Source organism: Vulpes lagopus, chromosome 11 (assembly GCF_018345385.1).
Source record: "Vulpes lagopus strain Blue_001 chromosome 11, ASM1834538v1, whole genome shotgun sequence".
Taxonomy (NCBI): Eukaryota; Metazoa; Chordata; class Mammalia; order Carnivora; family Canidae; genus Vulpes; species Vulpes lagopus.
Window position 1 is genome coordinate 104634789 of NC_054834.1, and position 25628 is coordinate 104660416.

The window sequence follows — 25628 nt, forward strand, 5'->3', positions numbered from 1 at the left end:
TGCCCCGGCCCCTGCCCCGGCCCCTGCCCCGGCTCCTGCCCCTGCCCCTGCCCTTGCCCCGGCCCCTGCCCCTGCCCTTGCCCCGGCCTCTGCCCCTGCCCCGACCCCTGCCCCTGCCCCGGCCCCTGCCCCTGCCCCTGCCCCTGCCCCGGCCCCTGCCCCTGCCCCTGCCCCTGCCCCTGCCCTTGCCCCTGCCCCGGCCCCGGCCCCGGCCCCGGCCCCGGCCCCTGCCCCGGCTCCTGCCCCTGCCCCTGCCCTTGCCCCGGCCCCTGCCCCTGCCCCTGCCCTTGCCCCGGCCTCTGCCCCTGCCCCGACCCCTGCCCCTGCCCCTGCCCCGACCCCTGCCCCTGCCCCTGCCCCTGCCCCTGCCCCTGCCCCGGCCCCTGCCCCTGCCCCTGCCCTTGCCCCTGCCCCTGCCCCTGCCCCTGCCCCGGCCCCTGCCCCTGCCCCGGCCCCTGCCCCGGCCCCTGCCCCGGCCCCTGCCCCTGCCCCTGCCCCGGCCCCTGCCCCTGCCCCGGCCCCGGCCCCGGCCCTTGCCCCGGCCCCGGCCCCTGCCCCGGCCCCTGCCCCGGCCCCTGCCCCGGCCCCGGCCCCTGCCCCTGCCCCTGCCCCTGCCCCTGCCCCTGCCCCTGCCCCTGCCCCGGCCCCTGCCCCGGCCCCGGCCCCTGCCCCTGCCCCTGCCCCGGCCCCGGCCCCGCTGCCCTGCCCCTGCCCCTGCCCCGCCTGCCCCTGCCCCTGCCCCTGCCCCGGCCCCGGCCCCTGCCCCTGCCCGCCCTGCCCCTGCCCCTGCCCCTGCCCCTGCCCCTGCCCCGGCCCCTGCCCCGGCCCCTGCCCCGGCCCCGGCCCCGGCCCCTGCCCCTGCCCCGGCCCCTGCCCCTGCCCCGGCCCCGGCCCCGGCCCTTGCCCCGGCCCCGGCCCCTGCCCCTGCCCCTGCCCCGGCCCCTGCCCCGGCCCCTGCCCCTGCCCCTGCCCCTGCCCCCGGCCCCGGCCCCTGCCCCTGCCCCTGCCCCTGCCCCTGCCCCGGCCCCTGCCCCTGCCCCGGCCCCTGCCCCTGCCCCGGCCCCGGCCCTTGCCCCTGCCCCTGCCCTTGCCCCGGCCTCTGCCCCGACCCCTGCCCCGGCCCCTGGCCCTGCCCCTGGCCCCGGCCCCCGCCCCCGCCCCGGCCCCCGCCTCCGCCCCTGCCGGGCCGTGCATCCTGAGACCCGCCCACGGTCGCCCCACAGGGCCGCAGGCTTCCCTTGGCCGCGGGGACAGCCGGGCCGCGAACGTTCTAAAAGGCGGGGGATGAAGGAGGTCGGGGCCTGCACGGCTGCATGTTCGGGAGGATTGAAGCCAGGTGGCTTTGGGACTCCAGGTAGCTCGGGGTTTGCAGCCTTGAGCACCTGCCTTCCCCCCCCCCACCCCCTCCCCCACCACCTCCAGTACCGATGCTGATGCTGCCATCGGCCCTGCACATGGCGCTCAGGGGCTCGCACAGCTGGCTGCAGTCTGGTTGCAGAAGACAGTCTTCAAGTCCATTTTTTATTTTATTTTTTTAAGCAGGCTCTATGTCTAGGCTGAAGCCCCAGCTGGGGCTTGAACTCCCAACCCGGAGATTAAGACCATTAGTGGGACCATTAACCGTCTAAGCCACACATGTGCCCCTCCAAGTCTCATTTTCTTGAAACTTGGAGAAACCCAGCCCCTGCAGTACAGATGAGAGAGGGACAGATTTTTAAAGGAAGTCAAATACATGTGTAAATATATATAAAAAAAAAATCAGGATCCAAGGAAAGTAAGTGAGGGAGGAAAGAAACTCAGCCCTGCAGGCCCTGCTTGTGTCGAAGGGCAGCATGTGAGCAGCTCTTCCTCCCCCAGGCAGGGTACGTGTTTCCCTTGCTTTGTCATAAGGAAGATTTCTGACAGGGTAACTGATTCTTTCCAGAGACATATAGAAAAAGGGCTTCTCAGAGTCTGAGTGACTGAGCGGAATGGAAAAGGAGCTTTGTTCAGCTTAGTGGAAAACTTGAGGAAATCTGACAAGCTGCAGTGAGTAGATTGGCAGCAAGATCCACAGAGGAGATTGTTTTACGCCTTAACACTGCGAGGTTGGTGGCACCAACAGTTGGTTCAAGGGCCATTTCCCTGGTTCCTTTCTGGATTACTGGAAGGAGGGCAATTTGAAATTTCAAAAGGGATGCCTTTCCTTTTTTTTTTTTTTTTTCTTTTTACCTGCCTTTTTTTTTTTTTTTTTTAAGCTTAGGGAAAAGGCTATCTCAGAAGAAAACCATCTTCTGTCCCCCTTTCTCTAAGCCACAGATGTCATATAAGCACAAGGTGGAGCATCCGGGTGGCTCAGTTCGTTAAGCATCTGCCTCTGGCTCAGGTCATCTTCAGCTCAGGTCATGATCCCAGGGTCCTGGGACTGGGCCCCACATTGGGCTCCTTACAAAGCAGGAAGCCTGCTTCTCTCTCTTCCTGCCGTTCCCCCTGCTTATGCATGCTCTCTCTCTCTCTCTGTCAAATAAGTAAATAAAATCTTTAAAAAGAAACACAAGGCAGTTATTAAATTATTTTTATCAAATTGTTGCAAATGTTAATATGCATATTATAAAGATGAAACCCATTTTCTAACGAATTATATCCACTTCTCTTGCAGAAATAGATGACAAGAGGGTGACCAACACACAAGCTGAAGTAAGTTTTCTTATATTTTGTATAAATAGGTGTTCATTAAAAATTAATTACAAACACGATTAGTTAGGTATAATATTTTATAAAAATATGTCACGTAAAAACTGGTTTGCTTTTCCTGAGTAAAGAAACAACGAAATGGGGTCATTAGATCTCTGCCCCTATGGTACTTTGGTTGTCAACCTACGAAATGCCAACCCCTGAAAAAACTGGTAGGATAAACCATTGCTTTTAGTGGCAAGATATGGTATTGATATGTCCAACTTAGTGACTAGCTGTTTATGACCAACTACAGGCAGGGCCAGCCAAAGTCGGATCCTGGAGCAAGAAGCTGGGGAGCGGGCATCCCTGGAAGGGTCTGCTGGTCTGTGAAGCCACGAGCAGACCCCGAGGCCAGAGGTTCACATACGCATGTAGGAGTTCAGAGGAGAGTTCCTATGGAAAATAGGAACCAGGGGAGGCTAGGGCAGCTGATAATGTAGGATAAATTGAATACAAGGACATAAGTAAACTCATGCTCAGGAATAGAACAACTATCACGTAGTGTGCAGACATATTAGCCAATTCCCATGGCTGCATTAATCATAGAGCAATACCCAGAGGAAAATGTAGAGAGAACAAAATACCGAATAGTATCTCTTTGAGACTTTTCTAAAACTTTAATGAGATTGTGTATTTGAAATACTTTGACAACAGAACTCATACATATAAAGCAGTTTTTATTGCTTAGTAAGTTTTACTACATGTTGCTAAACAAACTTTCCTGTAGGATTAATTTTCTACTTGATCTTTGAATGTATATATGGAAATATACAAGAAATCCCAAAATGATTGCTTCTTGAAATCAACCAGATGAGACTGCATACAGTAAGGGAATGCCAGAAATATCAACCATCCACATGTTTAACATAATAAACTGGTGGTACTAAGACCTTCTATTCTGGAGAAATCTGCTCGTACCATTTGTTTGGTTGATACGGATTTGACAACTCTTTGGTTGAATTTTTTTTTTTTTTTTTACTTTTTAATATATTGTTTTTGCATCAAGCAAATGTCTATATCTTGATGATACCTTTGAAGGCAAATAAGCTTTAGTATGTACAAGGAAAGATACCTTAAATTCTATTTACCGTCCTTGAAACAGCTTCTAGTTTTTCAGATTCTGTATATTCTTTCCAATACACCTAGAAAAATTCCCAAAGCATAGAATAATTCCCCAAAAGTGTCTTGTAACTATTCATATCTGACCTGTCAAAGTAAAAATAATTGCTCTAGATACTAAAACTCATTGACGAAGACCCCTACTTTTGCCACATTGAAATATAAATCAACACATGATTAAAAAGGAATCTTTGACATAATCTGATTGGGGTATAGATGGTATATATGTATTTTATCATAATAAATAATATATGTATCACATATATATAAATTGTTTTTTTGGCCTCTAAATATGTTTCTGTGTTGCAATTTTTGTAATTTTTAATGCAAACATTCTCTCTTCGGTAAGGAGAGAGTCTTATTGGTCTCGTGTGCATAGGTAAGAGTGTTATGCAGCAGCTTGGTTAGGAAAGGACTTATTTATCTTTTGAAAAAAGAAGAGAATATCATCTCCACATTGTAATTCCAAGTAAATGGGGAAGATAGACTGAACATGTCAATTCCAGAAGTTTACAAACTGGTATCACTTACTGAAGACCCTCATTATCTATGCAGAACCAATCAAAAATCCTTTGAGCAGGTATAGTTATCCCACGGACATAGCTTTTGGAGTACACTTTGTTCTGGCACTTACGATTTTTCTCTCAAACAAAAGGGATTGGTGTCTCTTTCTTTTTTCTTTTAAAAATAAATGAATGCTATGAAGTGAGTAAAAGAGTAATTTCAAGACTGCAAGGGATGAAGGGTTTTCTGATAAAATAGCTTTATATATCTCTTAAAACGGTGCTATCAGCGAACATGTGTATAATTTCTCGTTGATTTGAGTTGTATTTCATAACAAAGGGGAATCAGAAAGCTCTTTGAAATGTGGCACAAAGCTTATCTCCCTCATAGGGCTAATTTTTATTCAAATAAGACTTTTCCTCTTTTCTCTTTGTCCACAGTCACAAAATGCATCCCCGAAGCAAAGGAAGCAGAGCGTGTACACACCACCGGCCATGAAAGGTACTGTTCAGGTACTGACTATGCCGGGTTGCTGTGAATGTTGAGTTCACGGCTGGCAGGCTGTCTGTTTGCAAGGACCATAAGCTTGATCTAGTCTCAGCTCTACAGCTTGATCATGTGACTTTCAATAAGCTACTTTATCCACTGAAAGCTTAGTTTCATCAAGAATAAAATAGGTAGCTGAAGAAGGAATAACTAGAAATGTCTCAGAAATTCAGTCTGGAAATTCTCATTTTTCCAAAATAATGACAGAGATTTTTCTTTTACCCTTCCTCACATATTTCTTTGAAGAGATCTTTCCAGAATCCCTAATTACTCTTGCCAGTGTTGCCAGACGATTGCCTTTTTTTTTTTCTTGGCTTATGCAAAGTAGAGTAACTTGAATTTGGGGCAAATTTAATGTAAACTGTTGCCTCATTGCCTTGTATCAAGAGTAGCTCTAAGAAACCCAATCAAACAGCTATTCGCTGTACATGTAACAGCTGTTCAAATAACAACTAGAAATGCTAGCTCAGATCCTGGCATTTTCCCAAATTTCTCCCCCAAAACTGGAACTGGGAAAAGAACATCTAAGTGTGTCGGAATTCTGACTGACACCAGTTCCAGGGAAGGCTTCTTCTATTATTTTTTAAATTTTTTTTATTTTTTAAAGATGTCATTTATTTACTCATGAGAGACACAGAGAGAGAGAGAGGCAGAGACACAGGCAGAGGGGGATACAGGCTCCCTGGGGGGAGCCCGATGCGGGACTCGATCCCAGGACCCCCCGGGATCATGACCTGAGCCAAAGGCAGACGCTCAAGCACTAAGCCACCCCTGTGCCCTACTTCTTTTATTTCTCACACAAAAATGTTCCTGACATGAGGCAGAGTGTGCTCTGTCCAGTAGCTCCTACTCCAGCCTGTCACTTGGGCTGTTGGCCCAGTGGCTCATCAAGCTCAGTTTCAACTACAAGAGAGGCCAGCTGAGCAGCTTCCTCTGGAGTCTGGAGAAATGTCTAAATTGGGAGTGAAATTTTCCACTCTGTATTCTCTCTAGATTTGAGGCTTTTTTTCAGGAAGGTGGAATATAAATGGACACATTAATAACTACTCTCAGTAAACTTCCTTCCTGTGCAGCTATAAAACACCATGTTTGTTTGTTTGTAAGACTGCAGTAAATAACACAATCACCAGTATTGTACTTTATTCCAGGGTAATTATTGAGACTATCAGGCTTCCCTCTCCTGAAAGATAAATATAATCATTTGAAGATATAGTTCCTATTGTAAGTCATCTTGTAATTTTAAGACACATCACTTTTGGCATGAATGGGCAACAGTAAAAGATATATGTTCACTATTTAATGATTTCCTCTGTTCTATTTTGGGATGGCTTAACTAAATAAAGGAATACTGTTCTCATATCCTCAGAGAATAATAATATTATTTTTAAAGGAAATTCTTAAAATCAAAGTCCCAGGAGCTTTCATTATATTTAGCTCTCAAATATCATAAGAATGTGGGATCCTAACATTTAGGGAAGTTAGTCATATTGCACATTTTCACATGTGACCTTACTACTGTCAGTCCCTCCAGGATGAACATTCAGTGACAGTCATATTGGTCCTGGGTTAAAGGCTTGGGAAAGCATAGTAATTCTTTCAAGAGGCTACCAGGCAGTTATTGCAAGCTACTTAGGCCCTCTTGATAACCAATAAATACCTAGGTAAGTCTCCTGCTTCTGATAAAAAAAAAAAAAAAAAAAAGGAAAAGAGAGAGAGAAAGCTAAATCCACATGTTTTATTCAGGCTACCTGTCCCCAAGAGCTAGAAATGAATATTTCAAGACAAAATTAAGCTATGGTAACATATGGTGCATTGTGAGCATATTAAGAAGCTTCAATCATAAGAAAGAGGAATTAGCAAAGGAAATGTTATTGAGATGCTAAATACGATAATACAATTGCTCTGAAATGTGTAGTTCTTCAAATTGCAGTGGAGCATCATTATATGTTATTGAGTATAAAAAAAAAAGTTTGCTGGGAGAGCAAAGCAGAAACAGATGTGATTAATAGTTCTAAAAAAACTACTCTGACAAAAAGGCCAACCAGGATTTCATGAAGGACCCAGTAAATAACTGGTTATTAAAACAAAACAAACAAAACAAAAAACAAACTGGCCAAACTCCTTGCTTCCCCCTTCCTTTGCTCAGTTGTCAGGAGTTACCAGGTACAGAGGCCAAGGTGGCAGGAGGGCAGGATGCTACACCCCACCTATTTCTGTTTCATTTAACGCATGGACAGATTAGTCTCCTGTCTCCTAAGTGCATTTGGTTTTTCTCTTTCACTAACAGTGGCGCTTATGTCTCCACCAAGTTTCAGGAAACAGAGACATGTCCAGGTCTACTTATCCAAATGCTTCTGTTGTTCTAGTTTTAATTTTCCCCACTTCCCTCCCCTATGGTCAAAGAGAAAAATATGATTTGGTAAATTATTTACCATCCAGAATAGTGTATCAGTTAGGCTGGATTCTGAAGAAAGATCATCTCAAAGACCACTGGAATTATCGGGTGGTTGCCTTTTAGGGCCTCGTACCTGGATCAATTAGTTATGGCCAAGACAACAACATCGTATGGTACGTGACATGTAATGTTACATTGTCCATGACAATGTAAATGGAAGAATCTGTATATGGCTCTCTTTTTTCAGCGATGTTTCATGGTTTGTCCACACATTTACTCTTAGAACGTAATAAACAGATTTAGTACTTGGTCTGCCTTTTTATTCATAACATTATAGGCATCCAATGTGTTCAAGGAGGTTACAGGTTAAATAGGGCAACTAGCCAGTGATGACTGAATTTTTTCCAATGCATCTAACCTTGGGGTACCATATTGGCGATGTTCTCTTGAGGATTCCAGCATATTAGGCCTAGGGTGGAGCCAGATAATCAAAATCTCCAAGTGATTCTGCTATAGTAAGTCTAAAGATTGACCAGATTCAAATATCCAATCACCTACTTAACATGTCTCATGGAGATCAAAGAGATAATGAGATCAAAATTAGTATGTTCAAGACTGACCTTGGAATCTTCTCAACACCAAATCAGTTTGTCTTGCACTGTTTCCCTTCTCAGCAAGTGGAATATCGATCTGCCTACCTGTGTATTGCTGAGTTCTGAGAGCTTCCAGGGGCCCCTCCTTCTCTTTCACTCTCTTCAATAGTAGAACACTAGTTCATGGGTTTCACCCCATTAGCCCTTTTATGTTTCCCACTTTCTCTCTTATCTTCGACGTCACCACCATATTTCAAATCAATCACAATCATCTCTTTGCCAGGATATACAGGCATACCTCAGAGGTATTCTAAACCACTGCAATAAAGCAAATCAAATGAATTTTTTAGTTTCTTATAAAAGCTGTTTATACTATACTGTGGTCTACTAAGTGTGCAATAGCATTATGTCTTAAAAAATAATGTATACACTTTCATTTAAAAATACTTTGTTGCGGGATCCCTGGGTGGCGTAGCGGTTTGGCGCCTGCCTTTGGCCCAGGGCGGGATCCTGGAGACCGGGGATCGAATCCCACATCGGGCTCCCCGTGCATGGAGCCTGCTTCTCCCTCTGCCTATGTCTCTGCCTCTCTCTCTCTCTGTGACTATCATAAAAAAAAAAAAAAGAAAAAAAAAGAACAGGCGGGCATTATTAAAAAAAAAAAATACTTTGTTGCTAAAAAATGCTAGCCATCATCTGAGTTTCCAGCATGCCATAATCTTTTACTGGTGGAGGGTCTTGCCTCCATATTGATGGCTGCTGACTGATCAGGGTGGTAGTTGCCAAAGGCTGGGGTGGCTATGGCAATTACTTTTTGTTTTTCTTTCAGATTTTTACTTATTTATTTTAGAGAGAGGAGAGTGCAAGTGAGTGCAAGCAGGAAGAGGGACAGAGGGAGAGGGAGAAAGAGAATCTTGAGCAGACTCCCTGCTGAGCATGGAGGGCATCCTGGGGGCTTGATCTCATGACCCTGAGATCATGACCTGAGCTGAAATCAAGAGTCAGATGCTTAACTGATTGAGCTACCCAGGAGCCCCTGTGGCAATTTCTTAAAATAAGATGACAATGAAGTTTGTCACATCAATGGTCTCCCTTTCACAAATGATTTCTCTGTAGCATGTGAGGCTGTTTGAAAGCATGTTACCCACAATAGAACTACTTTCAACCTTGAAGTCAATCTTTCCAAACCCTGCCACTTTTTATCAACTAAATTTATGTAGTATTCTATGTCCTTTGTTGTCATTTCTACAATCTTCACGGCATCTTCACTGGGAATAGATTTCGCCTCAAGAAACTACTTTCTCTGCTCATCTGTAAGAAGCAATTCCTCATTTGTTAAGGTTTTATTATGAGGTTAGAGCAATTCAGTCCCATCTTTAGGCTCTACTTCTAATTCTAGTTCTCTTGCTGTTTCCACCACATCTTCAGTTACTTCCTCCATGGAAGTTTTGAACCCCTCAAAGTCAACCGTGACAGTTGGAATCAACTTCTTGCAAACTCCTATTAATGTTGATATTTTAACCTCTTCCCATGAATCATGAATGTTCTCAGTAGTACCTAGAATAACGAATCTTCTCCAGAACCTTTTTGATTTGCTTTACTCGGATCTATTCGAGGAATCATTATCTATGGCAGCTAGAGCTTAATGAAATGAGTTTCTTGATTAATAACACTCAAGAGTCAAAATTACTCCTTGACCCATGAGCTACAGAATGTATATTGCGTTAGCAGGCATGTTAATCTTGTACATCTCCATCAGCACTTTTGGGGAGTCAAGTGCATTGCCATTGAGCAATAATCTTTTAAAAGAAATCTTTTTTTTTTTTTTTTTTCTGAGCAGTAGTTCTCAGCAGTGGGCTTTAAAATATTAAGTAAACTATTTTATAAACAGATGTTCTGTCTTTCATGCTTTGTTTTTACTTTAATGGAGTACAGGCAAAGTAGATTTATCATAATTCTTAAGGGCCCTAGGATTGTCAGAATAGTAAATGAGCTTTGGCTTCAACTTAAAGTCACCAGCTACATTAACCCTAACAAGAGAGCCAGCCTGTCCTTTGAAGCTTTGAAGCCAGGTATTGACTTTTCTTCTCCAGCTCCGAAAGTCCTAGAAGGCATCTTCTTCCAAAAGAAGGTGTTTCATCTACATCGAAGATCTGTTGTTTAGTGTAGCCACCTTCATTAATGATCTCAGTTAGATCTTCTGGAAATTTGGTACAGCTTCCACATCAGCATTTGCTGCTTCACCTGGCACTTTGATGTTATGGAGGTGGCTTTTTTCTTTAAACCTTAGAAACCAGAGGCTTCTGGGTGGCTCAGTTGGTTAAGCATTCAATTCTTGATTTCACCTCAAGTCATGATCTCAGAGTTGTGAGATGGAGTCCCACATGGGGCTCTGTGCTGGGTATGGAGCCTGCTTAAGATTCTCTCTCTTCTCCTCCATCCGCCCCTCCCCCAGCCTTGCTCATGCATGTCCTTTATCTCTCTTAAAAAAGAAAAAAAACCCTCGTAAACTGACCTCGGCTAGCTTCAGGCTTTCCTTCTACACCTTCCTCACCTCTCTCAGCCTTCATAGAACTGAAGAGAGTTAGGGCCTTCCTCTGTATTAGGTTTTGGGTTAGGGAATATTGAGACCAGTTGGATCTTCTATCCAGACCACTCAAACTTTCTCCATATCAGCAATAAGACCGTTTCATTTTTTTTTTTTTAAATCGTGTGTATGTGTATGTGTTCACTGGGTACCGCTTTAAATTTCCTTTAAGAATTTTTCTTTGTATTCACAGTTCGGCTAACCTAGGCGCAAGAGGCCTAGCTTTGGACCTAGCTTGGCTGTTGACATGTCTTCCTCACTAAGCTTAATCATGTCTAGTTTTTTTATTTAACCTGAGAGACTTATAGTTCTTCCCTTTCACTTGAGCACTGAGAGGCCTTGTGGGGTTATTAACTGGCCTAATTTCAATATTGTTGTGTCTCAGGGAATAGAGAGGCTCAAGAAGAAGGAGGGAGAGACGTGGGTGATAGCTGTTCAGTGAAGTAGTCAGAACACACATATCTTTCAGTTAAGTTCACCATCTTATGCGGGCACGGTTCATGGCTCTCCAAAACTATTATAGTAGCAACATCAAAGATCCCTAATCACAGATCACCATAATATAGTAGCAATGAAAAAGTGTGAAATATTGTGAGAATTGCCAAAATGTGATAGACACAAAGTGTGCAAATGCTATTGAAAAAACTGTACCAACAGACTTCCTTAATGCACGGTTGCCACAAACCTTCAATATGTAAAAACAAAAAACAAAACAAAACATAGTATCTGCGGTGTGCAATAAAGAAAAGTGCAATAAATCAAGCTATGCCTGTACCGGGTTGCTCAACATCTAGTCTTTCTCTCTTGCCTCCCATGAGTTTTCTATACTGTAGCCAAAGTGGACTTTTATATGCTATTTCCTCAGTTAAAACTCATTAATAGCCCCCCTTTGCCATTGGGTAAAAACCCTATTCTAGAGGAAAGTTTTCAAAGCTTCCTGGACCATGGCTCCAGTCTGTCTCTGCTCTCCTCCACTGAGTCCCAGACGTCTGGTATTCTGCGAGCTTCTGAAGGCACCAAGCTCTTTGCTGGTACACGAAAGTCACACATTCTTCCCTTCACCCAGAATGTTCTTCTCCGCCTCCTCCTTGTCCTCATTCTTCATTGGATGACTCCTACTTATCATTCAAGCCCTGTCCTTAAAGATCAGTTTCTGAAAGGCGCTTTTGCTAACCCTCCAGTCTAAATTTTCTATAGCTATAAACTCCCTATTGATAGTTATCATCTCTAGAGTTCTTTCATAGCAAGTAAACATGAGGTCCAGCTATATACTAATGTGTCTTCAACTAGGCTGCAAGTAATGTATGTGGCCACAGGGGCAGCGTCAATTTTATTTAGTACCGTATCTGCAGGACTTCACATAATGCTTGGGACATGAGCAGTGCTTATAAATGTATTTTTAAATAGTTTTTAAAATATGCCTAATGCACAAGTATTGGTGAATGAATCATCTCCTAAGGATATTACCTTCTCTCTGGTCTGTTAGAAAACTTTTTTCTGTTGAAGTCCCTAGAAATTTGTGTCCATGTATTGTTTTACATCTTGTTACTATTTGTGGCAAATTTCAAAATGACAACTATTTAAATATTTCAGGACATCTAATGGGTCCTCACCTCACCCTTAATTTACTTCTTTCAAGGTTAAAATAATCACCATGTCAATCATGCCTCCCATTCAGCTTTTTTCACATTCTTTCTTGATCTCCTAATAAGCTGCACTTTACCGATATCGTTCTAAAAGTGCATCATTCACTAGCAACCTTATATTTAAGTGTGGTTTGATCGGAATAGAATACAGACTTCAATTATGCTTATCCCCTCCTTCCACCCAGATTATTTCATTCTAATAATGCAACCTAAAATCTTACTAACGTTTTCTGTCATCCATATATGTTGATGAAAAATAGCGAATCAAAACTTTCAAGCCTTTCTTACGTATTGCTTTTAAACCCTCCTATTCACCATGCATTTCCCATTTTAGCATTATGTCCTTTTTTAACCAAAAAGTAAGACAGTGCTGTCATCCCAATTGAATTTCCTCTTGTTAGAATCAGGCTGTCACATGAATATGTCATATTTTGTATTGTGATTCTTTCATCCCTTTCTTATCTCAATCGTGTGTCACCACAGATAAGATAAACTTATCTTTGGTATTTTTATCCACACTTGTAATAAACATATCAAACAGAACAAGGCGAAGAGAGGGCCTTGTAGAACACATCTCTCTCTCTCTAGTTGCTATCAGTCCCCCTGGAAGCCACCATTCAACCAATTATCAAATAGACTTATATATCAGGGCTCCATCCCAAAAAGCCAGAGGATATCATGATTATTATTGTTAGATATATTGTTGTGTTTCAGATATTTTGTGCTGACTACATTTTTTCATCTGTGCAGATGAGTCATAAATTTATAATGCATATGATGCACAAAAATGACAGAAGTTGAAGTTTGCATGGAAAACAGACTTACTTTTCCATTACCCTTTGTAATATAATGCTTTATAATTATATAAGTAGAAAGTTCTGAGGATTATCAGGAAAATGACAGCTGACTACTGAATACTCAATGTGGACGTTTTCGGTGTTTATTTGGTGGTCAGCCTTGCAATTTACAGCACAGCCAATTAAATTATTGTTGGAGAGCTGGAATCATGTTTTCAGAAAAGCAAAGTAGGTTTGAGTCTTGGGACAGGAAATAGCTGACTCATTTCCATCCTCATTTTGTGTGTGTGTGTGTGTGTTTCTTACTGGAATGCAAATGCCTTCAACTGAAGAGAGCAAAGCAAGTGCCATCGATTTAAAAAGGAAATTTGAACGCAAAGCGAAGCAGCTGGCTCAAAATGGCATTGTATAGCAGGCTCTATTAGGATTGCATTACCATTTTTAATGCATAGCAAGTCAGATGTTATGTGTACTTCTGAAAAAGATCTTCCTCTCATTCTTTTTCATTTCTCTAAAGCCAAGTTTCGATTACTTCAGTGTCCAGAGGTTGTTCTTCTGGTATGTCAAAGACATCTTTGAATGCTTGCAGCATTGGAACTCCTACGTTCTATTTTCTCCAAGGATGGTTGGGATCTTGATATTTTACCCTAACTCAGCCTCTTTTCACACTTAAGCAATAAATGCAAATAAGGAATAACCTAAGATAGGAAACAATACGAAGGTTCAATAGGTTTTTATTTTTTTAATTATTTTTCTTTATTTTTCTTTATTTTTTTAGGATTTATTTATTTATTCATTCAGAGAGAGCGAGAGAGAGGCAGAGACACAGGCAGAGGGAGAAGCAGGCTCCATGCAGGGAGCCCGACGTGGGACTCGATCCTGGGTCTCCAGGATCACACCCCGGGCTGCAGGTGGTGCTAAACCGCTGCGCCACCAGGGCTACCCTCAGTAGGTTTTTAGAGGGTGGTAGATGACAGCAGCAGGGATGTGACATGTCATAATAACTGAGGGATAATCTTCAAGTCAGGGAAAGCCACTGATCATAATAATTTTACCAGACCCGACATGAGGGGACATGGACTTTGAGGGGCAAGTAATCAGGGTTCAGACCTCAGCGCCACTGTTTATGAACTGTTTGGCTTCAGCAACTCAATTAGTTAACCTCTCTTGTCTCATCGGTAACACGTTGATGATACCTACCCTATAGGATCAGTGTGGAGACATAATGAAACAATATATAAAAGAGAACGTTTGGAACAGGCATGGAATATGCTGCAACTACTTCAAAACTTCTTTGAACCCTGGATGAAAAGTCAGGTGCACTCCTTTTCCATTTCCACTGCGCCCTGAAGAAGGGAGGAAGGAACCCAGGAGAAGGATGGAAGAGGAACAAAAGGACTTTGGGGAAAATGAAATCCCTGCCAGGATTTTGCTCTCATCTTGGCAGGAATGGAAAAGCCAGAGTTAGAGGTGCCCTAATCCCATAAGGTGCCATCTACCTAAGAGTGCCCATCCTTTAAGCATATGGATTATTACCCAGCTTTGCAACATTTGCTCCACTTTTATTTTCACCTGTCTCAAGTTCATTTGTGCAGGTAGGCTTTGATCTTTCCTTTCCTTTTCGACAAAATCCAGCTGGCTTTTCCTTGATTTCACCTCAGACGCTATGTCCCTTATTTTGCAACTAACAACCCTTTCAAAAGTATTTATGCTTAATTTATAAATCTTGTATTTCAAAAAAGCATAAGAACAGAGTGATGGTTAATGGTGAATTTAGGGATTGCTAAAGATTATGCAATATATATACATGTCTAACTGGAAGGATGAACAAGAATCACATCATATCAATCCAGCCTGAAATTAGCCAACCAAGGTAGATTAACAATGATTATATTGAATTGTTACCAATTTTTCCCTCCTGATGTCAAGCCTCTTGTCATTGTGACTGAAAAAAATACTCAGAAGCAATAAGCCAGCCAGTTCTTATCACTTCCTGCACAGTGAAAATTAAAGACAGGGAGAGAATTAGCAAGATCTTTTAATTTCTCTTCAGGCAATCTCTACCATACTACATTCTTTTTTTTTTTTTTTTTAACATTTCTGTCCTTCTCTGGGCATTTTCCAGGTATTCACATTTGCCTTTCTAAGCCTTGGCTTTTTTTTTGTTTGTGCTGGCTCAATTTATTTACTGTGTAGGGGAGGGCTTACGTAGGCAACTCAAGAAACATTTTAACAGATTTCTAGATAACAAGGAACTTTCTAAAGATCACAAGTCTTGCTTTTGAAAAAAAGAGTGCTTCTATTTCTAGATCCACTTCCTTCACTTTCCTTCAATTTCTTCCACTACGTATTTGTTCATCTCTCCTCATATCTTTAAATGCAGAGGCTGGTGTCAGGGTAGAGAACTGATCTGAGAATGTCCCTTTCTTGAAAGCGACTCTGATGTCTTTTTTTTTTTTTTTTCTTTTCTGGGTGAAGCAAGAGGAAAATGCCAGCAAGTATAAGTGGACTTCATATTTTATAGCATTGTCCATGATTATTAGGCTGAGAGGTCCAAAGGACCTGGAAATGAATTCAATTGCAACTTTAATATTTGGGACAAGAAACTTAATCTCACGTGGTGCGCGGTGCTACTTATACTTTGCAAAGGAGACCGCTGTTTGCCAATATGGTTCCATTCACGTATTTGTATATATTTACCTATTTTTAAACTAATCTTTTTAATTTACATTGCTCTATAAATAACAAGCAACTTTAAAAATTGCTTCCTATCTTAGAAGCAGGGAAGGAGATGAACCTTTGCATTTGGTTGGAACAGATGAGTTAAGATACAGTGTCAAGGTTTTTCCACATACGTTATGGTAAACGTCAGCTGTATAAGCACAGATCATATACCGCCTCAAGTCACAGGCGAGCTTCTCCTGTGTATCACATACCGCAATAAAGTGTTGTTTCTACAGAGATGGAAAGCAAAGTCTCTGCCCAATGGGAGACCAGTCTAAAGGAAGCAACATTTAAGTAGACAGGTAGAGCACATCCAAGTGAATCCTTGAATAGGGATCTGACAAAGTGATCAGAGGACCTGAGAAGACTTCACTGGGCCTGGGGGACCGGAGAGTGAAGCCACTTTCCTATCACAGAAGGAACAGTCATCTTCCCACATGTGCCTGGAGAGTAAAACGGGCTGGGTCATGGAAACGTGGAGTACATAGCGCACCATTTTCATCCCACCCGTTCATATGAACTTGAAAAGCATTTAAGATGACACCCTAATGCAGAGAGTGAAGTCCTGCATGGGTCATCACGCGGGCCTCTGCGCCGGTACCGAGTTTAACTAGGCCCCACCAATGGACTGTGCACACAACACTCTCCAGAGCAGTTGGAAACCCTTGTGCGTTTGATTGCAGTTTAAAAGTTCTGGTTCACATCTTTGTCTTTCCTCTTAATAATATCGCTTTTAAAACAGTAATTTCCAGCTCGAATTACGCTTTAAAGATAAGCTTTATATTTTAGAACAGTATTAGATTTTCAGGAAAATTATGATGATAGTTCGAAGCTTCCATGCACCCTGCATCCAGTTTCTCCTACTGTTTATACCATATGTTAGTGTGGTACATTTTTTATAATTAATAAACTGATACTGATACATTATTATTAACTACAGTCCGTATTTTATTCATTGCTGTTTAGTTTTTGCCTAATGTCCTTTTTCTGTTCTAAGATCCCTTCCAGGACACCACATTTACATTTAGTTATCAAGTCTTCTTTAGTCTCCTCTTGGTTGTGACAGTTTCTCAGACTTTCCTTGTTTTTGATGACTTTGATAGTTTTGAAGAATACTGGGCAGGTGTTTTCTAAAAGGTTCTTCTATTGTAATTTGTCTGATGTTTTTCTCTGGATTAGACTGGGTTTGTGGGTTTTGGGGAGAAAGACTGCAGATACAAAGTGACCTTGTCATCTCATGATATCCGGGGTAACCTGACTTACCACTGTTAATGTTAACCTCGATCACTGGCTGAGGTGGCACTTGGCAGGATTTTCTAGTAAAGTTACTTTTTTTTTTTTCACTCTCTTTCCATACTGTATTCTTTGGAAGGAAGTCACCATGTGTAGTTCACACTTAAGCAGTGGGAAGTTGTGTTCCGCCTTCTAGAAGGAAATGTATAAATTATTTGGAATTCTTGTGCACAGGGCATTTGTTTCTTCTCCTCCATTTCTTAATTATTCAACCATTTATTTTTATCAGTATAGAGTCATGGATATTTATTTTATACTTTATAAATCAGCACTACTTTATTTTGTTGCACGAATTATTCTAGGTTGGGATCTGGGGAGCTTTTCCATTTAATTCCTGTTCCCTTTGACATTCCCATTACTATGGGAGTTTTGTTGTTGGTTTATTTTTTTGTTTGTTTGTTTGAGCATGTTCTTCGGGCACTTCAAGATCCTCTAGATTCATTTATGTATTTCCAACCCCTGTCTTAGAATCAGCCATTTCTCCAAGAAGCCCTCATGTTACAATGCTATTTTTTATTTGAGTCAGTATACTATAAAACGTATGTTTGCGTCAGCACATAGTTACTAAAGATAGAGAAATCTATCTCTTGTTCTGCAGAAATTTATGTGGATCACATCCATTAGGGTTTAGGAGGGTTAATGCTATACTATCAGCATACAGATGCACACACTCCACTCTTATTAATGCTAATGGAAGTTCCAGGAAGAAAAAAAAAAAAAACAGCGCCTAAGAACAGATGTCTTTATGGGCTTGCCTTCCTTCATTTAAAACCTAATACAATGTTTTCTGGGATGACATTTGTATTGCTGTTTTATAGAAATGGAGTTAGTAATAGATTTGCAGCTTTCTTGGAGATTGGCTATTTGCTTTGCTTTAAATCTTTTTAAATTTTAAAAAGTAACATTTATAACACCTTATACTTGTATTGTGCTGCCACATACATGCTTTCATATAGTTTATTTGTTTTTACAGCAAACTTGTAAGGTAAGTAGGATCTTTTATTTTAGAGGAAAGTGAGGGTCACAGAAGAACAGGATTCCTGTGTTAAATGTCATTCTTCTTTACAAGGCTAACTTGTGACATGAGCCTTTTTTTTTTTTGCTTTTCTGTTGGAATAACACTAGGCCTCATGTTTTCCATTTACTGTACCCATCTATCCTGTTTGCCCTAATAGAATCCAGTGATCCCTCAAACTCATAACTTAATGGAAAGTTTTTACAAGGTCTTTTATACCAAAGTTCCTACACAATGCTTAGCACCTTTGTTTTTAATTATTTTGTATTTTTAAAAAAGATTTTATTTATTTATTCATGAGATACACAGAGAGGGGGGTGGGTGGCAGAGGGAGAAGCAGGCTCCATGCAGGCAGCCTGACACAGGACTCGATCCTGGGACTCCAGGATCACGCCCTGGGCCAAAGGTGGGTGCTCAACCACTGAGCCACCCAGGGATTCCCAATTATCTTGTATTTTAAACTCACAGCATGAGCCCCTATAGAATAACACTTTTGTACCCAGACTAAGCTTGCATTTAATCTTGTCTCTCTCCAACCTACCTTCCCCCTAACCTCTGGCAGCTGACCACACATACCTGACCCCGTGACTTTTTGTTTTACCTTTCAAATGCATACCAATTCCTTTAGAATGAGGCCCTGGCAAGAATGTGCAAGGCTGTTCAAATCTAGCCCCTCATACCTGTCTAGCCTCATCTCCTGCCACTTGTATTTCAGGCCCCAGCAAAGCTGAGTATACTGAGTTCCTTGAAAATAAATCATGGTTTCTAGCCTGGGCATTTGCTCTGCAGCTTCATTTGCATTGAAGGCTTCCCCCCCGCCCTTCTAAATTCTTTGAGCCGTGCTAGTTCGAGACTCAGAATACATTTTACACACCTATTTGTATGTATCCGTAATCCCACTGAGCTTGACTGAATTCCTAGAGGACAGAACCAACACCTTATTTGTCTTCCACTTGTCTTGCGGAAGGCTCTTAGTAAATGCTGAATCAGTGAGTGAATAATCTTTCTGGTTTAAAAATGAGAATTTAATAGCTTAATTTTAGCCACGTGGAAAAAAATTTTATGAATTTCTGGTGTGTATTTTGTTTGCCCAGTTACTCATTCTACAGCCATGGATAGAATGCCTACTCTCTGCCGGGTCATGTATGAGGCTCTGTGAGTTCAGGATGAGTTAAATGCAGCCTCTGTCCCTAGGATAAATGTAGTCCAGTGAAAAAGCAAGTTGTGTAAAAAAATAACAGTAAATTCCATGACATTAAATGAACAGCAGTATTTGCATGCAGAGGAGGGACTCACTAGCTGCCCCTGTCACAGAGTGCAGACTTCAAAGAAAAGATGAACCCCATCTTTTAGTTGGAGGGAATGAACAAGATTTTCATAGAGAAGCCTGAGGGGTGGATTCCAGGCAAAGGATGGAGCAGGTGGGAGGCACAGAATGTGAAAGAGCTCGTGAACCTGGAACTCTGTGAAGCTGGGGGCGGAACAAGTGGAGGAGAGAACTCTGGAGAGATGCTGGGGACTTGTCAAACAAAGGTCCCATGTGTCGTGTGCCCTGGTGTTGGGAATTTATCCCAAGACGTCAGAGGACTTCTGGACAGTTCTTAAGATTCCATGATATGTTACCATGTTCTTTTGAGTGCTTTGAAAGTGGGGGTAAGGGGAAGGGACAAAGAAGTTGACTTACAGAGCTAATTTTTAAAGATCAGTCTACCTTAGATTTTATTTGTCTCCGTTCATCTGCCTGTTTCCAATACTTATTTATATAAAAATGGCTAACTGCTAATACCAGCCTCACTTTCTTTTTCTTTAATGCATTTAGACTTTCTAAAAAATCGTTATGACCTGTGAGAAGCTGAAATAGTCATCGTATTATGTTCCAAAATAAGTTAATGAAAATCCAATTAGTAATGTGTTAAAATATAAAAATGTCAAGATCAATTGAGCAACTTGTACTTAATGGGGGTAAGTTTAAGATAGGATTACATTCTTTACAAATTTGTGCTAGTCTATGAAACTTTTCTAAACGTCTTCCCTCATAAAACCTTATATTCTTGTCTAAACCTTAAAAAAAAAAGTCTGAACCTCAAGATACTTTCTTAAAGTTTCATTAATTCTTTTCTCAAAAGGTCCTTGTGGCAAAATAGCCCACCTTTGGTTGCCAGAGCTGGCTGCACTCTTTCTGTGGCATGTTTATTATAGGGTAGCAGAGGTATCAGCGTTGCTGTCAATCGGTATACGAATATTTATTTAACTCAAACTCTGTGCTGAAGCTCTGAGCTGTGTGTTACTTTAAATGAATGACCCAGATCAAATTTTGAGGAAGGTTTACTATTTTGGTTTTTTCTTAAAGGACAAAATACCAAGTAGGAGAAAGAATGTCCAAAGGTTACAGTTTCAGGAAATTACTAGGCCTACAAGATAAAAATTACATGATAAGCGCTGCATTTATGACCTGTATTCGACATCCCTTCCTTTCTGGGATAATCACCAATGGGAGCCATGCGCCATGCTGTGCTTTCCTTATGCTTCATAGTTATGCTGAAGCTATCTTTTTTTTGGGGGGGGGGGTTCTTTTTAACAGAAATTTTACTCACTGCATTCTTGAGTAACTTTGTAAGATTTTCTTCTCAAAACCAAACTTAAAATTATCTTATTGAGGGATGCCTCACTGGCTCCATCTGTAGAGCATGCAACTCTTGACCTAGGGGTTGTGTTCGAGCCCCACGTTGGGTGCAGAGATTACCTAAAAATTTGTTTAAAGTCTTTAAAAAAGTATCTTATTGATATCTGATTAGCCGTCATAGGCCAAGCCTCTCACATGTTTCCATCAGTATAATAGTCAAAAGACAGCTTAGCTTTCAATACAGCTGGACTAGAATTGACAAAAGACTTTGAGTGTTTGAGATTATGAAATTACGTCATCCTGCCTCTTCTGCATCTGAGCCCATTGCTCAGTCTATTATTAAATATTTAATTTCTTATAGCTTATTGTTTCACCTAGACCCTGGCAGTCTAGAGGCAAATTAAAAAAAAAAAAAAAAAAAAGGAAGCAGTAGAAGTAACAAGTAAAATGACTGCAAGAGCTACAAAAGCTGTCTGAGCAAGGGAGAAGCAGAAGGACTGCAAGTGTGTCCAACTATAGCCCTGCACAGGACAGCAGATGATCAGAAAGGTGGTCTAGAGTCACTAAGGAAAAAGTCGTATTATTTTAATTATAGTATGTATTTTAAAATGCAGGAAAGCGAAACTATACAATGAAATATTTTTTAAAAGACTTTATTTATTCATGAGAGACAGAGAGAGAGGCAGAGGGAGAAGCAGGCTCCATGCAGGGAGCCTGACATGGGACTCTATCCCGGGTCCCCAGGATCATGCCCTGGGCCAAAGGCAGACGCTAAACCGCTGAGCCACCCAGGTGCCCCTACAATGAAAGGTTTTAAATCCTGCTTTAAAAAAAAATAGTTTCGGGATCCCTGGGTGGCGCAGCGGTTTGGCACCTGCCTTTGGCCCAGGGCGCGATCCTGGAGACCCGGGATCGAATCCCACATCAGGCTCCCGGTGCATGGAGCCTGCTTCTCCCTCTGTCTCTGCCTCTCTCTCTCTCTCTCTCTCTCTCTCTGGTGACTATCATGAATAAATAAAAATTAAAAAAAAAAAAAAGTTTCTACTCAGTGTGGTATGTGCTCCTCATTCTATGGAAATACACATGCATGCACTCTGGCATCTTTCCTTTCTGAAGCCTTGACGCCCACCCACTCTTGTTATCATTGACCCACGGGGTTAATGAGTGTGAGATGACAGGAGATGGGGAGAGATCTAGAGCTCAGTGACGTTCAAGTCATTCTAGGACCTTAGGAAGGGTGTGGAAACCCATCTGGCCTACTTAAGCAATGCTCCTAGGCCAGCACCTTGCCTCCTACACAGAGGACACAGCAGAGGTTTCCTTTAAAATCTTTCTCAGAAATCTGAAGGTGAAGACCCACTTTCAAGTTTTCTTCCAGTCCCTGCAAAGAATTTCATCTGGTTTGGAAAATTTAAAAAGGGTCACTTTGAAACAATAGCAAGTGTTCTTATTTTTCACTTTGGAGTGGTGAGCTTTCTGGAGCCAAATTTGCCAGTGCCATCGGGATTTATTACCACAGATAACCACACTGAAATGCTCCTTTCAGGGAACTATTTCAGAAAATAGTTGAAAGTAAAAATAAATCCTTCTGCCCTACTATGGCACTTGGAGGACTAATTCACTTAATTTAAAATTCGTGCTGACCATTGACCCTGTGCAAGAGTCTGTCCGTTTTATGTGAAACTATGAAGTCAAAGCATCTTAGTTCAAATTTTGAAGATAGTTTCCATTTGGGTTCATTGGATAATCTCTGGATTATCAGTTTTGCCCTTTATTAGTAATTAAGCAGAAAAATAAACATATTTCTTGTATTGAAAATTAGCACCGCATGATAACCCTTGTGTAACGAGAGGTCTGAATGCAGACGCTATACAGAAAAAAAGAAATGTTTTGCGAAGTGATTTAAAAATACATTTTTAGTATGCATTTATAATGAATATTTTATTTTTAGCTTTTAAATTTAGTTCCACTATTTATTGTTTTGATGTTTGCCTTGAAAATATTTATTTTATTATTGTGGGAATTAGTCTGGATCTCTTGGGACAGCTGTTAGTGTCTTTCAGAGGAACTATCAAGGATTTTGGACTTCTAGAAAAATAGGACAAGAAGAGAAGTCCTCTCCTTCCATCTGTTCATCTTTTTAAAATTCACAAGCAAAAGATACCTGCCCTTACTTTTGATGTTCTGGAAGGAAGAACACATGTAAACATTAGGTCAGAGGACTGAAGGGAAGGATTATTGCATCTGGAATTTCCCTCTGGCACGGCTCCCTTCTCATCCTTTAAGCCTGGATGGGTTATGAAGTTGATCAGAGTTTTTTTCACATCTTCCAACGCTACTATTACTCCTTGATGTAATTCCTCCTCTACACAGTAAATTAATTAGCACTCGTGCAATAATTTTCTCCAAATTATTTTCTATTGATCTTTCCCAATTATGTATGCCTATAGTCTCTTGCTGTGCTATTTTCTTCAACATTACAATTTTTCTACTTTTAAGTAATTCACCAGGTTTTTATAACACACCTGCAAATTCTAGCATGAAGAAATATGAGAAAGAGATTCAGTTGGCAAAGAATCTTAGCCTATTAGATAGTGCTGCTCCCCACATACTCCTTTGTACCAATCTTATTCATCCTAAGCATTGTGAAAAAATAGTAATAGAGTTAATTTTACTTTAGGCTTTCTTAGAAGATGATAGGCAAAATGTCATTTGATTATTATTTAATTAATCTTCTGTAATTACTTGGACATACTTATGTGTTCTAGAAGTAATGAAAACTTTAAAAGATTCTAGTTCCTTCTTCAAATTTTAAAAAGTACATGAATACACTCTCGTAAAATGAAAACTAAAACCGTCTTTTATAACCTCAAAGAATCCCAAGACATAGCAAAATATGCTTCAAATTTCATATTACTTAAACATTGCTACAGTATGCTATTTGTTTTTGAATAACTTAAAATGTCATAAACTTAACTGATTTGGGGGGGATTATGATACATTTTCTAAGAGCTGAACAAAGATAAAATGGAGAACCGCATAGCCTTCATTTTAATGCAAATACATTTAATTAATCAATTTATTGAAGTTAGCAATGAAAAATGTTCCAAAAGTAAATATTGCAAGACCTTGTTAATGTCAAAGCTTTCTTTCATTTTATTAAGATTAATTAATTGTTGAATCACCACAGGTCCCGTGTTTTACTTGCAAAGCCAAACCAAAGAATTCTTTGCATTTATATCAGCATTCCTGGTTTTCCAGACAGACATTTTAATCCCTTCTGATCTCTGAGATAAATATATTTTTCACGTAATTATATAATTACTCAATAGAACAGGACAGATACCATGGAGCCACTCCAGTGTGTGCTGTGTAAATAATGTTCTGTTCTACCCCTGGTAATTGGCCAGTAGACCCCCCAGGAGTGTTTTGATCCCTTAAATAAACACTATATGGGCAAGAGGAGGAGAGGGTCATATTTTCTTCATTGGCAATGAAACCAGAAAGAAGAGCTTCACATTCAGTACTTATTACATCATTTTAAAAAGAACAAACTGCTTGTGACTATATATCTCCCTCTGCTGGTTCCAAAGTTTAAGAAATACAATAGGAAATGTTATGACCTAGAGCCTCTTAAGAGAAAAACATGTCATTTCGGAGAGGCCAGGGCATTAAACTGAAGAAATAAGCAACAGAAAGACTTCTTATTTTTTTGGTTTCTCAAGTTGTGAGCCACTGTACTCATTATGTGTCTTTAATCATTCTACCATTATGTGCCTGTACTATCTTACTCTTTGCATTAAAAAGCAGGCTTTAGAGCAGTAGGCAGGTAATTTTTCTGGACAAGTCCAACAAAAGTAAGATCATGAGCCTATCAGGTCCACATTAATAGCTCTATCCCTCCATAAGGTAGGGCGTTATTCATAGGAGGCCTTAAGGTATCGTTACTCCATCTACGGGGGGTGGCAAGTGAAAGATGTAAAGAAATAAACATTTTTTTTCAAACCGATCAGTTAAAATCCTGTGCATCTCATTTTCATGGCATTGGTGACCATCTTCATTTGGGATAGTAGGCCAAAGGTAGTCAAAAAAGAAAAGACTGAAGTTGAGAAATATGGTTTGAATCCCAGCTTTGACAAAATCAAGTTTTTATTTTCCCTGCTCTTTCTTGTTCACATCTCTGATACGGAGAGAAAATTCTCAGGAGTCGTTGTCTAGTCTCCGCTAAATAAAGCCATTTATGTATAGTGCCTGGCATCTGGCAGATACATATTAATCGTAATTATCACAATTACTAAGAAATTTGGATTTCTCCTCCAATGAAGCAAACAATCCAGAGCGTGTCAAAGAGAAACCATGTCCCTTCCAAAAATTCTAAAAGTATGACCACATAGCATATGTTCAATCATATAAATTCTAATGAAAAAAGTTAATATGATTTGACCTCACCATAGTTGCACAATCTACAATCCAATCCTCTTTTTTTTTTTTGATATGGAGACAAGAGGAGAAGTATAGGCGACCCTACAGAATTGTAGGTCCCAGAAGCCTATTAAATTGTGCTGTAAAAGAAGCTAGGTACACAGAGGCTAAGTCCTCTGATGAAGGGGATTTAGATAATGAGTTACAGAGGTTGTCATAGATTATTACAAATAAATTCATGTCTTTGATAGCCCTCTTTTGCTACAGATGCAGTAAAAGTGTTTATTTTACTCTATCAGGTTTTGACAAGACAGTAAATAATGGTTTCACAATCAAATAGCAAGATAGGGAAAAGTAGTCCAAGCCTAGTGTTTCTATTTTCTGAGTGACAGTTTGCCTCTAGGGAGTGCTGTGCGGTGTCTAGTCCTATAGACACAGGCTAGGTCACTCTTTATTATGAGATAGTAAAAAAATAATAGAGGCAGAACAGGTGATAGTTAAGTGAAAAACTCTGAAGCCAGAAAACCTGGGTATGAATTCTCGTTCTGTTTAGCTCTGGGACCTTGGCGGAGGACCTGGGATGCGTCACCTGTGCTTCACTGTCTTCACCTATAAGATACTGATATAAAATTATATGCTTTGTATCAGT

General features: G+C 41.2%; 1 protein-coding gene across 6 annotated transcripts in view; it reads left to right on the forward strand.

Annotated features, from left to right (window-relative positions):
* The window catches only part of PPP1R1C (protein phosphatase 1 regulatory inhibitor subunit 1C), a 121093-nt gene that overhangs the window by 53685 nt on the left and 41780 nt on the right, over window positions 1-25628 (forward strand). For 4 of the 6 annotated variants that reach the window (XR_005990574.1, XM_041773233.1, XM_041773231.1 and 1 more), the window contains 2 exons: window positions 2639-2676; window positions 4779-4839. Coding sequence is in view for 5 of the 6 variants with exons in the window: in XM_041773233.1 (XP_041629167.1) it covers window positions 2639-2676; window positions 4779-4839 (99 nt within the window). In the remaining variant the exon portion in view is untranslated. Of the gene's footprint in view, window positions 1-2638; window positions 2677-4778; window positions 4851-25628 lie in introns of all 6 variants that reach the window. The other 2 variants (XM_041773235.1, XM_041773236.1) reach the window with 1 other exon arrangement.